Genomic DNA, 15,006 nt, shown 5'->3' with positions numbered 1-15,006 from the left:
AATGTTTATTAAAATCATAAAATTTTGAATATATTTTTCAAATAGGTCTATCTTGAATATTTGCAAATGAGGATCCTTCAATTTTGAACGTATAATGTACATAATTTAAAATAATGTAGTTTTGAATATTTTTTAAAAGTTCAATTTTAAAGATTGCCAAATTAAAAACTCTTCAATCCTCCAAATTGAAGAAATTTCGCATGTGAATTTTTAATTTTAAAACTTAAAACTTGCAAACAATTTAATTGAAAATTGTAAAAATTAAAATCTCGACGTATAAATTCAAATGGTTGTCAAATTTTTCAAAATTTCATTGTAAATTTCCATTATTAAAGTCTTCAATTTGAAAGATTCACCATTCAAAGCTCTACAATTTTTAAGAGTTACAATGGAAAATTCTTGAATTTTGAAAATATAAAATTGCAAGTTATTTATTTTTCAATATTTTTATTTTAATAGTATGTAATTTTTTGGCCTTTTTTTTGAAAAGTTCTATTTTGCAGATATACTATTGAAAATTCTTCGATTTTAAACATTTAAAATTCTTTAATTTTGAATATTTGCAATTGAAGGCTCTTGAATATTTAATGTGTAAAACAGAACATGATTTTAAAAATTTGCAATGGAAAATTTTTCAATTGTGCGTAGTAAAAATGGCAGATTTATTTGTTTTTTGGAATACTAATATTTTTTATATATGTAACATATGCTTCCATATTTAAAAAAGGATATTTGCAGGAACTTCAAGTTACTTGAATCTGTTACTGAAAATGTAAAAAATTACTATTTTCACAATTTAATTGTAATTGTAATTAGTTGCCTTTTTTAGTTCTCTAAAATCGAATGATTACATTCATCAGATCGTTTGAATTTTTCCAAAAATCTAGTATTCGAAATCTTTACGAAATCTTTGTGAAATCTTTGAAATCATTGAAATATTTATAAAATATTCAAAATATTTTAAAAATATTTGTTATACGTTTTTAAATGTTGAAATCTTTGGCCAATAATTAATGCCCGTGTGAAATCTTTTAAATCCATCCGAAGTCTTTGTGAAATCTTCGCTAATTATTTGAAATATTCTTTGAAATATTTGGCAATATTTGTAAAAATGATTGAAACCTTTGGAAAATCATTGAAATCTTTGTGAAATCTTGTAAATCTATCCAAAATCTTTGGAAGTCATTGAAATATTTTGAAAATATTTTGTAAATTGTTGAAATCTTTGCGAAATAATTTAAGTCTTCGTGAAATCTTTTTAAACTATCCAAAATCTTTGAGATTTTTCAAATCTTTGCGAAATATTTTTAAATTCTTGGGAAATCATTGGCTAAATCTTTGAAATATTTTTGAAATTTTTAAAATCTTTGTGACATCATTTATTCCTTTGTTGAAGCTTTTAAATTATTCCGAAATCTTTGCGAAATACTTGAAAAATTTTTGAAACATTTGGTCATATTTGTAAAAATAATTGAAATCTTTGGAAAATCATTGAAACCTTTGTGACATTTAAATATATCCGAAATTATTGCGTAATTTTTTTAATCCTTGGGAAATCATTTTAATCTTTATGAAATCTTATAAATCTATCCGAAATTTTTGAAATTTTTGGAAATTCATTGAAATATTTAAAAATATTTTTGAAGTATTTGATATATTTTTGAAATTGTTGAAATCTTTGCGAAATAGTTGCAAAATATTGAAGTCGTTGTGAAACCTTTTAAATTTTCCTTGGGAAATCATTGGTTAAATCTTTGAAATATTTTTGAATGATTTGTGGAATTTTTTAAATATTTGTGAAACCTTTGTAAAATCTTTCTGAAGTCTTCAGAAATTTTATAAATATTTTTTTAATATTTGGTTATATTTATGAACTCATTGAAATCAATGGGAAATCATGAAAGTATTTGTAAAATCTTTTAAATCTATCGAAAACTTTTATAAATCTTTGCAAAATATTTGAAATCTTTTGGAATTCTTTATAAATATTTGCGAAATATTTGAAAATCTTGTGAAATCTTTGGCAATATGAATTGCATACTTGTATTTATTATTATTTATTATTTACTATTCATCGTCCATTTATTATTTATATGTACCTTTTTTTTAGTATAATATTTATTACAATTTAGTGAAACAGAAATTTATATAATGTCAAACTGAATAAATTGGAAGAATATTATATATAATTTAATAACATCTAAATAAACTTAAGATTTTCTTTATAGTTCAAAAAAAGATAAATAGAATACTAACCAGGAAACATTGATAAATGACTATCTATGCCTTGTTTATAGATCCTCTTTTTACCCCTATTTTCCACTGCCTCGTCATCAAAAAGTGTATTCTTCAAATGATTAGTCGTTGATTTTCCAGCTACTAAGTAGAGAGGAGGCTGAAACGAATGTGTAATTTTATAAACCGATATTTGGAAAATTAAAAAAATGGTGTAATTACCTTTACTCCATCTATGACTTCAAGATGTCCGCAACTACAAGCTCCTCTCGGATACAAATGTATACTTCCAAAACCCACTTGAAAACTAGACATTGTTAATCCTTGAAGTAAAGCATCAACTACAGCTCCTGTGAATCTCAGAGACAAAAACGACTTGTACTTAATTTTCCGAGACTTGTAAAATAATTGTTCTTTAATGCTTTCTGCCACCTAAAATAAAATTTTAAAAATATTTTGATATAATTTCGTAAAGAAAGACCAATTTTTTGTAACAAAATTTAAAAAACAGCAATGATCACAGCAGTTCAGTCGATCAATTTTAAAAATAAAAAAGGGTATTTTTTCGAAAAAGAGGATTAAAAGGGGATTGCATTGATTAAAAACTTTTTATATCTTACGGGTATATAGTGAATATTGAACGAAAGTGTCCTATAACAATATTGATTTTTCTTGAGCTAGTTTTCCAGTCATTATTGTGTTAATTTTTTTCTAGATTTAAACAAAAACAAAAAAATTCAACAAGATCAAAAAATGAAACATGTTCATCCTTGAACTTTTTATAATTTATTTTTATGAGTAAATAGATTTAGATTCGAAGTTTGAATTTTCCCTTTTTCTCTCGTTTTTCCACTTAAATGCGAACTGAATTAATAGAATACAATAAATCCACCCATTTTGGGTTGAAGGTTCATTTTTCTTGATTAAAAGTCTACTAGTATATTTTTGGTTGAGAATTCATATTTTTTGGTAAGAAATTTTATCATTTGGTTAAAAATGTAGTTATTTTGTTGAAAATTATTCAATTTGTTACAAAAGGATTCCCTTGAGTTTAAAATTCAGGAGTTTTATTTTAAAAATGTCTTTCTGGATTAAAAAAAAACATCTGTTTTGAAAATACAACTGCTTTGTAGAAAATTTGTCTCTTGGGCTTAAAAATTCACCAATTAGTTTGAAAACTCCTTTAGTATAAATTTCATATTTTTCTATCAAAAAATCAACTGTTTGGTTTTAAATTAATCAGCTTTGGTTGAAGATTCAAGTGTATTTATTAAAATATGTCTTATTTTGGATAATTCTAACTGCTTTTTATTTAAACTCCAAATATTTTTTGTTTGAATTATCAACCATTATATTTTTTTGTAACGATTCATCGTTCCAGGTTAAAAAATTTAATTATTTGGTTTACAATTAAACTATTTTGTTGAAAATTACAAAATTTGTTTGAAAAGTCATGCTTTTCAGTTAAACATTCAAATTTTTGGTTGAAAATTCGTCGTTTTGTGTTAAAAAAATTCAACTATTCTGGTATAAAATCCAACAATTTGGTTAACAATTATATTTTTTTCTGAAAACTCGTAAAAATGAGACTGCTTTCTAGAAAATTGGTCCTTTTAGCAAAAAAATTCAACAATTTAATAGAAATTTATTTTTTGTTGACTCCAAAATCATTTTTGGCTGATGATTCATATCTACGATTGATAATTTAAATATATTTTCAAAAAATTTTTTTTTCTGATTGATAATGATCTTTTAGTTGAAAATTCACAATTTAGATCAAAATTAAAGTTTTTTGTAGAAAATTCTAATGTTTGGCTTGAAAATTTAACAATTCAGTAGACCAATTTATTTTCAGTAAGAATCTAATTATTTTTATTAAGATTTAATTATTTTGTTGAAAAAAAAACAATAATTTTGTTAGAAGGTCATCTTTTTTTTATTAAAATATCAACTATTACATTTTTTAAAATTAATCTTGTTTGGTTAAAAGTTTACTTATTTGGTTGAAAATTCTTTTTTAGTTCTTTAGTTAAAAATTAATTTTTTCGTGAAAAGTGTACATCTGCATGTTGAAAATTAAACTGTTTTGTAAAAATTGCGACTTTTTAGTTTGAAAACTTGCCAATTTGTTAGGAAATCCAACTAATTGATTGAAAACGAACATTTTTTTCAAATTATCTTTGCTTCTTGTTTAATTAGTCTTTTTTGAGAATTTTTAATTTTTTAATTTAAAATTCAAACCTTTTTGCTGATATATCAACTATTTTGTTTTTTGATAAGAATTCATCTATTTAAATTAAAAAATTTTAGTTTTTGGTTGGAAAGTTAATTATCTTGTTAAAAATACATTTTCTAGTACAAAATGATTTTTTTTTAATTCGTCGTTTTTTGGCTGAAGGTTAATTTTTTTAGGAAATTTGATTTATTTCTTGCCCGAAATAGGTTTTTGGTTAAAAAATCAACTATTTTGTTAAAAATTCGTCTTTTTTGGATAATTGCAACTATTTTCGGTTTAATAGTCAAATCTATTTTAGTAGAAAAATACCATCAAATTTTTCGACGAGAATTCATTTTGTTTGTTTAAACATTAAACTACTTGGCTAAAAATAATCTTTTGTTTGCTTGAAAATCCATCAATTCACTCAATTATTGAGTTAAAAAATTAATATATTTTTTGTTGAAAACGTTACCATTTTGTTGAAAAATTCTCTTTTAGGGTTGAAAATTAAACTATATAATTAATTAAACATTTTTATTCTTTCTTGACCGAAAAATACTTTTTGGTTGATGATTCATATCTTTGATTGGTAATTTAACCATATTGTTGAAAATTCTATTCTTTTGTCGTTGAAAATGATCTTTCTTGTTGAAAATTCACATTTTAAATTGAAAATGAAACTGTTTTACAGAAAAATCGTCATTTTGGCCTGAAATTATTTAGTTCAAAAGTCTATTATTTTATCTTTGCTTAACAATGTTATTATTTTAATTAAGATCTAATTATTTTAATAATAGATTTAATTCTTTCACGATGATTCATTATGATCAAAAGAGATATTTCAGGTTCCAATCGTGTACACGATTGGAAGCCGCAATATCTCTTTTGTTCATTTAATTATTTTATTAAGAAAACAATAATTTTGTTAGAAAGTCATTTTTTGGTTGAAATATCCACTTATTACATTTTTGTTGAAAATCCAAGTTGTTTGGTTAAAAATTTACTTATTTGGTTGACAAGTTTTTCAGTTTTTTTCTTTTTTGGTAAGCTGATGAACTTTTTTGTGAAAAATTTACATTTTCGTGTTGAAAATTAAACCGTTAGTTAAAAAATGCGACTTTTTAGTTGGAAAAGTTTAAAACTTGGTAGAAGATTTAACTAATTTAGTGAAAACTAATTGTTTTGTTGAAATTTTATTTGTTTTTTGTCTGAAAAATGATTTTTGGTTGAAAAATCAACTATTTTGTTGAAAATTCGTCTTTTTGGATGAATGCAAGTATTTTCGGTTTAATAGTCAAATATATTTAAGTTGTAAAATCAACTATTAAATTTATCGTTGATAATTCATTTTGTTTGATTAAAAATCAAACTACTTGACTAAATATTCTTTTTTTGTTTGTTTTAAGATTCATCAATTGAGTTAAAAATTCATCTCTTTTGTTGAAAATGTTACTATTTCGTTGAAAATTAAATTATTTGGTTGAAAATTTAAATACTTCGTACACAATTCAATAATTTGGTTCAAAAATCCACTATTTTGTTGAAAAGTAAATAGATCGTTTAGGAAATATTTGAACTTGGTATCATCCAAAATTCAAAAGAAATCTGTTTCAAATTATCTTGCTTCCTAACGTTTTCAATTTCTGTTTACAATTCTTAAAAAAATGTATAGAAACCTTATAAAAAAGGCGAGAAATTAGGCACAAATTCTCGATTTGAGTTTTTTTAGTTTTTTTTTGTTTCAAATTTAAAAGGGAAAACGGAGAAAGGGGAAAAAAGAGCATTGGATAAAAAAAGGGGACGAACCGAAATCCTTGAATTTGTTAAATTCCACGAAACCCCGATTAAATTAGGATAAATATGAATGTAAATATTTGAATATACCTTGAAAGTTAAGGTAGCGTCATCTATGTAAATTCCAAGATGTATTGTGTGTCCCGCATATGCCATTTGCTGTTCATTTGACCAGTCGTTATCCCAAGCGACTGGAAAAACAGACGACATAGTATTCCAAGCCCATCCACCCCAACCTACAGCTTCAGCTGAAGTTCCAGGCACTTGATTCGAATCCTCTGCAATTGAAATTTTCGAAACTGTTTTTTTATCAGAGGAAATTTTTACTTTAAAAGTGATACTATCAATTTTTTAATTATTAAAACAAATTGACTGAATAGGTACACAATTAATTTTATAAAAAAATTTTAAAATTGCAAATTTGTCAACCTTAAGTAAAATTCTAAATTAATTAAATTAGAATTCAAATTTCAAAAGACAATCTCCAAGTGAGATTTAATAAATTTAAATTATTAGAAGATAAAAATGTTTAAACTATACAGGGTTTTAAATTGGATGATTCCAAATATCGACAATCATTAAAATAAAATTTAGAAATTTGTCTCCTTAAATTAAAACTATAAATATCCGAATTGTGCACAGTATATCCTTTTTAATTTTAGATATTTAAAATTAAATTTCAAAATAAAAATGGAAATAAAGAACGAATTTATATTGATAACTAAAAATATAAATTGTTCAATTTTAAACTAATAAATTTGTCATATCCTAATTGTGAATCTTTAATTTAAAGTTGTTTGCAATTGAAATTTTCTAATTTATCAATTCTCAATTCAATAAAATTTGGAAGGGTTAAAACATATAAGTAATTGTTTAACTTTCTTCGATTTGAAATAGTAGACTTTTGAACAATTGCAATATTAAATCATACCACTTTTGACGTTTACATTTGAAAAAAGTTTAATTTTGAACAGATTTAGAATTGTTCATTTTAGAAGTAAAATAATAATAATTTTTAAATAACTTAATTTTTTTAATCAATTAAAAACCACTCGATTTTAAAACATTAAATTTAGAATTGTTTGGTTAATTTGAAATATTAAATTATAATTGTTTAATATTTTGTATCTTAAATTCGGAATTAAAGAAGCTTACAAATTTTTCGAAACGAACTCAGTAAATAATGTAATTGGATCAGTTTACATAATAGCGAGTGAACTTTATTGAGGTGATTAGATCATTTTTGTTGATAACCTGATTGGATTTTTATTACTTTAAGATATGCTATATCTATATTTGAAATTTTGAAAATTAAATCTACAATAATTAATCCCTTTCAATAAGAAAAATCATAGAAAATCGTAAACGAATTGAAATACATTGAGGCTTTTAAATACTTTTGCGCGTTTATTTTAAAAGTTTCAAAAAACCTAATAAATTATTGAAAATATTATAGATATTATATTTAGTCCTTTTCGCTCAAAATTATTATTAAAAAAAAAGAGTTTTAATATAAATTCAGAAGATTATGTTGTAATTTTACACCGGAAATGGGTGTTTTTAAGAAAGAATTATTAGATTTCAAAGATTAAAAATATTTCAACAATTTACGTTTTTCAGTTTTGTTAGCGTTTTTTGACCGGAAATCTACATTTTTATTTAAAAAATCATTAGATTTTAAGGGTTCATAATTTTTTAACAAATTTGAACAACATTTTACACCAAAAACTGGTATTTTAAAACAAAAATCATAGTTCGAATAAGATTGGCAACCTTTAAACAGTTTCAGGTTATGTTGCCGTTTTTTACAGGTAATCGGTTATTTTAAACAATAAACAATAATAAACAATAATATTATTATTTAATTTAAATTTTATTTAATTTAAATTTAAATAATATTATTTAAACAATAATATTAGACCTCCAAGAACATTAAAAATTCTAAACAAATTTTTGTTATTTCAGTATTTTATTCGGGAATTTTAGGTATGTTAAATACAACATTCTTAGATTTCAAAAAATATTCACAATTTTAAATCAACTTTAGGTTATGTTGGTGTGTTTCAAAAATCATATTAATTTGAATAAGATTTAGAATCTTTTAATAATTTTAGATTATGTTAGTATTTGTGATCAAAAGATTAGTAAAAAATCACCAAATTTCAAAGGTGATAAACGTTTTTTGTATGGTACGATGTTAATATAGCGGGTTCCACCGATAATAGTTTATTTTTTATGAAGAATTATTTAATTTTAAAAAAGATGTACTATTTGGAACAATTTTTTGTAATATTGTGTTAGAGTTTTTTGTCGAAAATTGGTATTTTTAATTTAATAAATGATAAGATAAATTTTTGTTTGGAACAATTTAAGGTTATGTTAGTTTTTGAAAAAGGATTTATAATGCTAAACCATTTTTGTGATTCTATGTTAGTATTTATCATTAGAAATGTCTATTTCCGTTACAAATCACTAGATTTGAAAGAATATTTACAATATTTGAACAAAAATAAGGTATGCTAGCGTTTTTCACCGGAAATCGATTATTTTAGACAAAAAGCATTCGATTTCAAAGAAGATTTACAATTTCGAACAATTTTTTTTCAAGTTAGTATTTCTCTTTAAAGATTGGTATTTTTAATTTCAAAAATCATAATATTTCTCAGAATACCATTATTATTCAGATTAGCAGTCACTGATTAAAATCGGAGTTTTTGTACAATTTTTGATTTTTCTAGCGTTTTATCCAAACAATCATTCCTTTTAACGAAATATTGAATTTTGAAGACGTTAAGCAAATTTTGAACACTTTTAGGTTATGCTTGCGTTTCTAAAAGAGGTTTACGATCTAAACAATTTTTCGTTGTGTTATGTTAGTGTTTCTTGTCTAAAATCGATATTGTTAATAAGAAATGATTAATTTTTAAAGATTATTTACAACATTTGAACAATAATAGAGTATGATAGCGTGTTTCACTGGAAATCGATTATTTTAAACAAAAATCATTCAACTTCTAAAATTAGACTTACAATTTGGAACAGCTTTAAGTTATGTTGGCGTTTTTCTCTGGAAAATGATATTTTTAAACAAAAATGCAACGGTTTGTCAACAAAATAACATTATATATTAATTCTGACAATTTCCATTCATTATTAAAAATATTGTCCTTGCTTTTCTCTTATATTATTTTTGATCAGAGATAATATGAAAAAAAAATTCTTTTATGATATTAATTTAATATTTTAATTTAAAAATGTTCTATAGTAAAAGTAAATAAACAATTCAATTATAAACTTAATGTATAGAATTCCTGAAAATAAAACCAAGAATACATGACCAAATTTGAAGAACCACCATAAAATGCTCCTACTGCAATGTAACAATAAAGGTTTTCTTTTATAAAAAAAACTTCGGAAAAAATCAAAAATAGTAAAGAAAAATGAATAAATAAAAAAAATCTTTTTTACTTTAGTCCAAAGATTCATTTATAAAAGAAATAATGAATTTTCAAAAACAAAAAAGATAAATTTTCAATGCAAAAAAAATTAAATTTAATAAAGAACAGTTTAATTTTATAATAAAGATTAATTTTAAACAAAATAGATGGAAGTCAGAAAAAAAGTCATTTCCGCACAAAAAAAGTCCAAATAAGTAGCATAATTTTTAATCAAAAAGATAAATCCTGGATCAAACTAATGCATGTTTAACAAATTAGATAAAGTTTTAATAATGAAAGATTAATTCCCAACGAAAAAATACAATATTAGATTTTTGAATAAAAAAAAAGAAGATTAAGAGTAGAATAATACTCTTTGAACATTTTTCAATCCCAAAATACGGTTTTAATTAGAAGATAGTTAAATTCCCAACCCGAAAAGTGAAATTTTAAACCAAAAAGTGAAATTTTTAAACAAGAAAGATGACTTATCTACCAAAAAAAGATGAATGTTTAATCAAAAAATGATAAACTCTGAACAAGAAATATATTAGTTTATAATTCAAGTAAAAAAGATGAAAATTTTTATTCAAAACCAATGTAATTAAAAAAACAGATTATTCTACAAAATGCATACATTTTCAACCAAGTACTTTAATTTCCAGTGAAAAAATAATATACGACAAAAAAGTTAATTTTTAACAAAATAGTACAATTTTCAAAGAGCTAAGTCTTCGAAAAAAGGAAGTTTCAACAAAGTACGTATTTCAATTTTTAATAAAAACAAAATATGATATTTCAACAAAAAATAAGACAGTTGAATTCTCAACGCAAAAGGTTGAATTTTCGACAAAAAAGTTAATTTTCAACAAAGAAAGATGAATTTTCAATCAATGAAGTTAAAAAAAAGGCTAAATTCGGACAACCAACATAAAATTCTCCTATTGCAATTAAAAAAAATTCTTTCATAAATAAATCTTCAGACTAAAATAAAAAAGATTTTTTTCCGAAGTTTTTTTTATAAACGAATTTTTTTAAAATTGAAATAGGAGAATTTTATGGTGTCTGTCCAAATTTGGTCGTTTGATTCTTGGTTTTATTTTTAGGAATTTCAAAGATTAACTTGATCATTGGAAGTTGAACAGGATTTTGATTTCAATCGAATTTAAATTTTTAAAATTTTAAATATAAACCTTGAGTGGTGCCCTCCTTGTCTTCCATGGTTGACGACGATTTTTCTTTCTTATCTGGAAATTGCTTCATTTTAAGTGCTATAAGCAAAGCTGCCAGTCTTAATAACATTGGCACTTGTTGCTCAGTCGTGCTGAATTCCATTTTTTCACAATGCAGATCCAATCTCGTGACTGAAGCTCGTTTGGATGTGGTACTATGATAGTTCATAATCAGCCGGATCATCATAGAGCACCTGTATAATACTGGATCCTAAAAATAAAATAAAAATCTATAGCAGGAATTCAACCATTTTTAAACTGGAAGCGGTGAAAATTCGAAAAGGAAAATACCTGATAAATTTCAATTTTACCGGAAGTGTCCATTTTGTCCAAACACAGGGTCAAATCCTGAATAGTTAAGATCTTTTGTAACATGACTTCATAGCTACTAACGTCTGTAAATTGATGTGAGAATTTTAAATTTAAATTAATAATAATATATATGAGTGTTTAAAAATATACTTGCCAGTGAAGGCCGGCTCCCATTTATTATTTACTGTCTGCATGCTCAAAAATCTCACATTTATACTGAGAACAATGTCCTCTTCCACGTATTTTAATATCAGATTATTACAGTTTATCGTTATGTTATTTATGACCTTTGTTACTATACTTTTGATGTATCCGGGAGGTGCTTCTTCTCTGAAAATTCGTAATTATTAGAACTTAAAATTTAATCACTAAACCTCAGTTCATAATATTTTTTACTTACTGTAGAACCTCATTTTGCCTTTTCTGCGAACTTGTGGAAGAATTGTCGCTATGAGTCTCATCTTTTAGTTTCAAGATGCATTCTAAATGATAGAAAGCGGTGAATTACTGAAGAAAAATATTTCCTCAAATTAATTAAAATACATAATATTAGACTTCAATGTCCAAAATGATAAATACAGGAGAAATAGGGTGATTTTTCTCGAAAATAGAGGAATAAATTCTTTTAAATAAAACTGATGTATCATATTAGATTTAATATGAAATGCCTTAAATTCTTTAAGTTCAAGTCGAAATATATTGCACTTTCAACGAATTAGTTGAATTTTCAATAAAAAAATATTAATTTTGTAACAGATAATATGAATTTTCAAGAAAAGTGTTGAGTTTTAAAGCTAAAAAGTCGAATGTTTTGGAAAACCGTTGAGTTAAAGCCCCCCAAAGATGAATTTTCAATACAGAACTCAATTTTGACCCAAATCTTTGAATTTTTAGCAAACAGTTTAATTTTCGAGCTATAAATATGCATTTTTAACCAAATGGTCGAAATTTAACAAAAATGATGAATTTTCAATCCGAAAGAATAAATTATCAATGAAAAGTATAATAGCTGGTATTTCAACTAAGAAAATGTAAAATTTTAAATAAAAAATACTTTAACGAATTTAAAACAATAGTTAAATTTTTAATAAACAAACAATTCAAACTACTGGAAAAAATGTCAACCCAAAAAGGGGATTTTTTTAGACTATAACAAAGTTTTGAACTCTAAAAGTATGAAATTTTTAACAAAATAGTCGAATTTAAACTAAATAGTCGAATTTTTAAGTCCAAAGGCAATTTTTCCAAAAGTCAGTTGAATTTTTTACGAGAAAAGTTGCTTTCCAATTAAAAATAGATGAATTCTCAACTAAAAATTTAATACTTAATCTTTCAATCAAAAAATATTTCAATTGTAAATAAAGAAACAGTTTACTTTAATAATAAAGACTAATTTTTAACGAAATACATGTATCTTCAAACCAAATGGTTGAATTTCCAATAAAAAAAATTATCAACAAAAAAATAGAAACGAATTTTCAAAGAAATAGTTAACTTTTTAACAATGCAGTTAATTTTTAAACAAAAAATATTAATTTCAAACGATATATATATATATAGTATATAAATATATTAGTAAAAAAAGAAGACTCAGACAATTCAAACTATTGGAAACGAATTTCAACCCAAAAAGGGGATTTGTTTAGAGTACAATTAAATTCTCGACTCTGAAAGTATGAAATTTTAAACAAAATAGTCGCATTTTCAACAAAATAGTTGAATTTTCAAGTCCAAATGCAATTTTTCCAAAAGCCAGTTGCATTGTTAACGAAAAAAGTTGATTTTCAAACAAGAAAGCTCACTTTCTTACACAAAAAAGATAAATTTTCAATTAGAAATAGATGAATTCTCACCAAAAAATGTAATACTTAATATTTTAATCAAAAAATATTTCAATTGTAAATAAGGAACAGTTTAATTTTATAATAAAGATTAATTTTTAATAATGTAGTTAATTTTTAATCAAAAAGTATTAATTTCAAACTATATATATAATAGTAAAAAGAGAAGACTAAGACAATTCAAACTATTGGAAAAAATTTTAAACCAAGAAGGGGATTTTTTAAGACTACAGTTAAATTCTTAACCCTAAAAGTACGAAATTTTTAATGAAATATTCGCATTCTCAACTAAATAATTGAATTTTCAAGTCCAAAGGCGATTTTTCCAAAAGTCAGTTGAATTTTTAACGAAAAAAGTTGATTTTCAAACAAGAAAGGTCACTTTCTTACACAAAAAAAGATAAATTTTCAATTAAAAATAGATAAATTTTCAAATGAAAAATTTAATACTTAATATTTGAACCAAAAACTATTTAAATTGTAAATAAATAACAGTTTAATTTTATAATAAAGACTAATTTTCAACAAAATACATGGATTTTCAGACAAAAAATTAATTTCCACAAAACGAAATTTCCAACTAAGTAGTATAATTTTTAATCAGAAAGACGGATCCTGGACCAAATAAATTAATGTTTAAGAAATAGATAAACTTTTAATAAAGAAAGATGAACTTTTAACCAAAAAATACAATATTATATTTTTGAACCAAAAAAGAAGATTAAGAGTTACATTATTTTTCAACCAAGTACTTGAATTTTCAGTAAAAAATTAATATACAACAAAAAAAAGTAAATTTTTAACAAAATAGTAAAATTTTCGGAGAGATGAGTCTTTCACAAAAAAATGAATTTGTAACAGAGTATGTAGTTGAACTCGCAATAACAAATATAAATTTTCAACAAAAAATATGTATATAATAGACTTTTAGCCACAAAAGAAGACAAAAAGTACATTAACATTATTCTTATAGAGGACGGTTGAATTCTTAACGTAAAAAGTTCAATTTTAACAAGGAAAGATGAATTTTCCATCAATAAAGATAAGTTTTAAAATAAAAAAAGCATTTTTATTCAAGATGGATGAATTTTCTACCCAGAAAGATGAATGTTCAGCAAAACAGTTGAATTTTCAATAAAAAAATATGAATTAAACAAAAAAGTTGAATTTTCTATAAATAATTAAATTTTAAACCAAATAGTTGATTTTTTAACCAAGAGATGAATTCTAAAACAAAAATACTTGGATTTTCTTAGTGGGTTCTATTAATTCAGTTCAAATTAAAGCGAAAAAACGAGATAAAGGGGAAATTACTTGAAAAATAAGTCGAAAAAGAGGAATACTTTTAATAAAAGGGGGAAGAGTATGAAGTCTGCAATGTACAATTCTTTTAAATTAATGTTTTAAATAATTATTTTAAGTAGAAAAATATATTATTTGATACAAAATTAGTAAATGTTCTTACCTATCGTGTTGATTGTGACGACAATAGGCTCCGATGTAATTTTTACCCATGGTACGTGAATAAGCAATTCATGAATGTGTCCACTGACAAAACTAAAGGGCAGGTTTAATTGCTCTTCTAAAACTTCTAATCGCAAATCAAGATTCTGAAAAGATGCATCTCCACCCCATAAGGATACCTGAAATACCAACGTTCAATTTTTAACAAGATCTTTCTTAAATTATGATTAATTATAAGATAATATTAATTTTGTGATTATATTCACCTGCGACTGCTCGGGCTTGAAGTTTTTAACATATTTTTCCACGTAGCTTAAGATCACTGGAGTTATGTACGATTCTAATTTAAACATAGTGAATTTGAAGAGAAAATACGAACATCATTCAAACTCATTCGTCCCAATAACTCTTTAATTCAGACTCAGATCCACATTGCAGTTTACTGTCATGATAAAATTTGTTTGATTACAAAA

General features: G+C 23.9%; 1 protein-coding gene across 1 annotated transcript in view; it reads right to left on the bottom strand.

Moving 5' to 3' along the window:
- LOC117167188 (vacuolar protein sorting-associated protein 13B) overlaps positions 1-15,006 on the bottom strand; it is a 116,331-nt gene that overhangs the window by 97,704 nt on the left and 3,621 nt on the right. Inside the window, exons 2-10 of the mRNA XM_033351913.1 lie at positions 14,800-14,975; positions 14,535-14,712; positions 11,629-11,710; positions 11,383-11,558; positions 11,208-11,311; positions 10,878-11,127; positions 6,338-6,525; positions 2,458-2,667; positions 2,257-2,395 (exon numbers count right to left, since the gene is read on the bottom strand). Of these exons, the coding sequence (XP_033207804.1) occupies positions 2,257-2,395; positions 2,458-2,667; positions 6,338-6,525; positions 10,878-11,127; positions 11,208-11,311; positions 11,383-11,558; positions 11,629-11,710; positions 14,535-14,712; positions 14,800-14,886 (1,414 nt within the window). The 5' untranslated portion in view covers positions 14,887-14,975. The remainder of the gene's footprint in view (positions 1-2,256; positions 2,396-2,457; positions 2,668-6,337; positions 6,526-10,877; positions 11,128-11,207; positions 11,312-11,382; positions 11,559-11,628; positions 11,711-14,534; positions 14,713-14,799; positions 14,976-15,006) is intronic.

This window comes from Belonocnema kinseyi, chromosome 2, assembly GCF_010883055.1.
Source record: "Belonocnema kinseyi isolate 2016_QV_RU_SX_M_011 chromosome 2, B_treatae_v1, whole genome shotgun sequence".
Taxonomy (NCBI): domain Eukaryota; kingdom Metazoa; phylum Arthropoda; class Insecta; order Hymenoptera; family Cynipidae; genus Belonocnema; species Belonocnema kinseyi.
The sequence above is the reverse complement of the archived record's forward strand: the minus strand, read 5'-3'. Positions and strand labels throughout refer to the sequence as shown.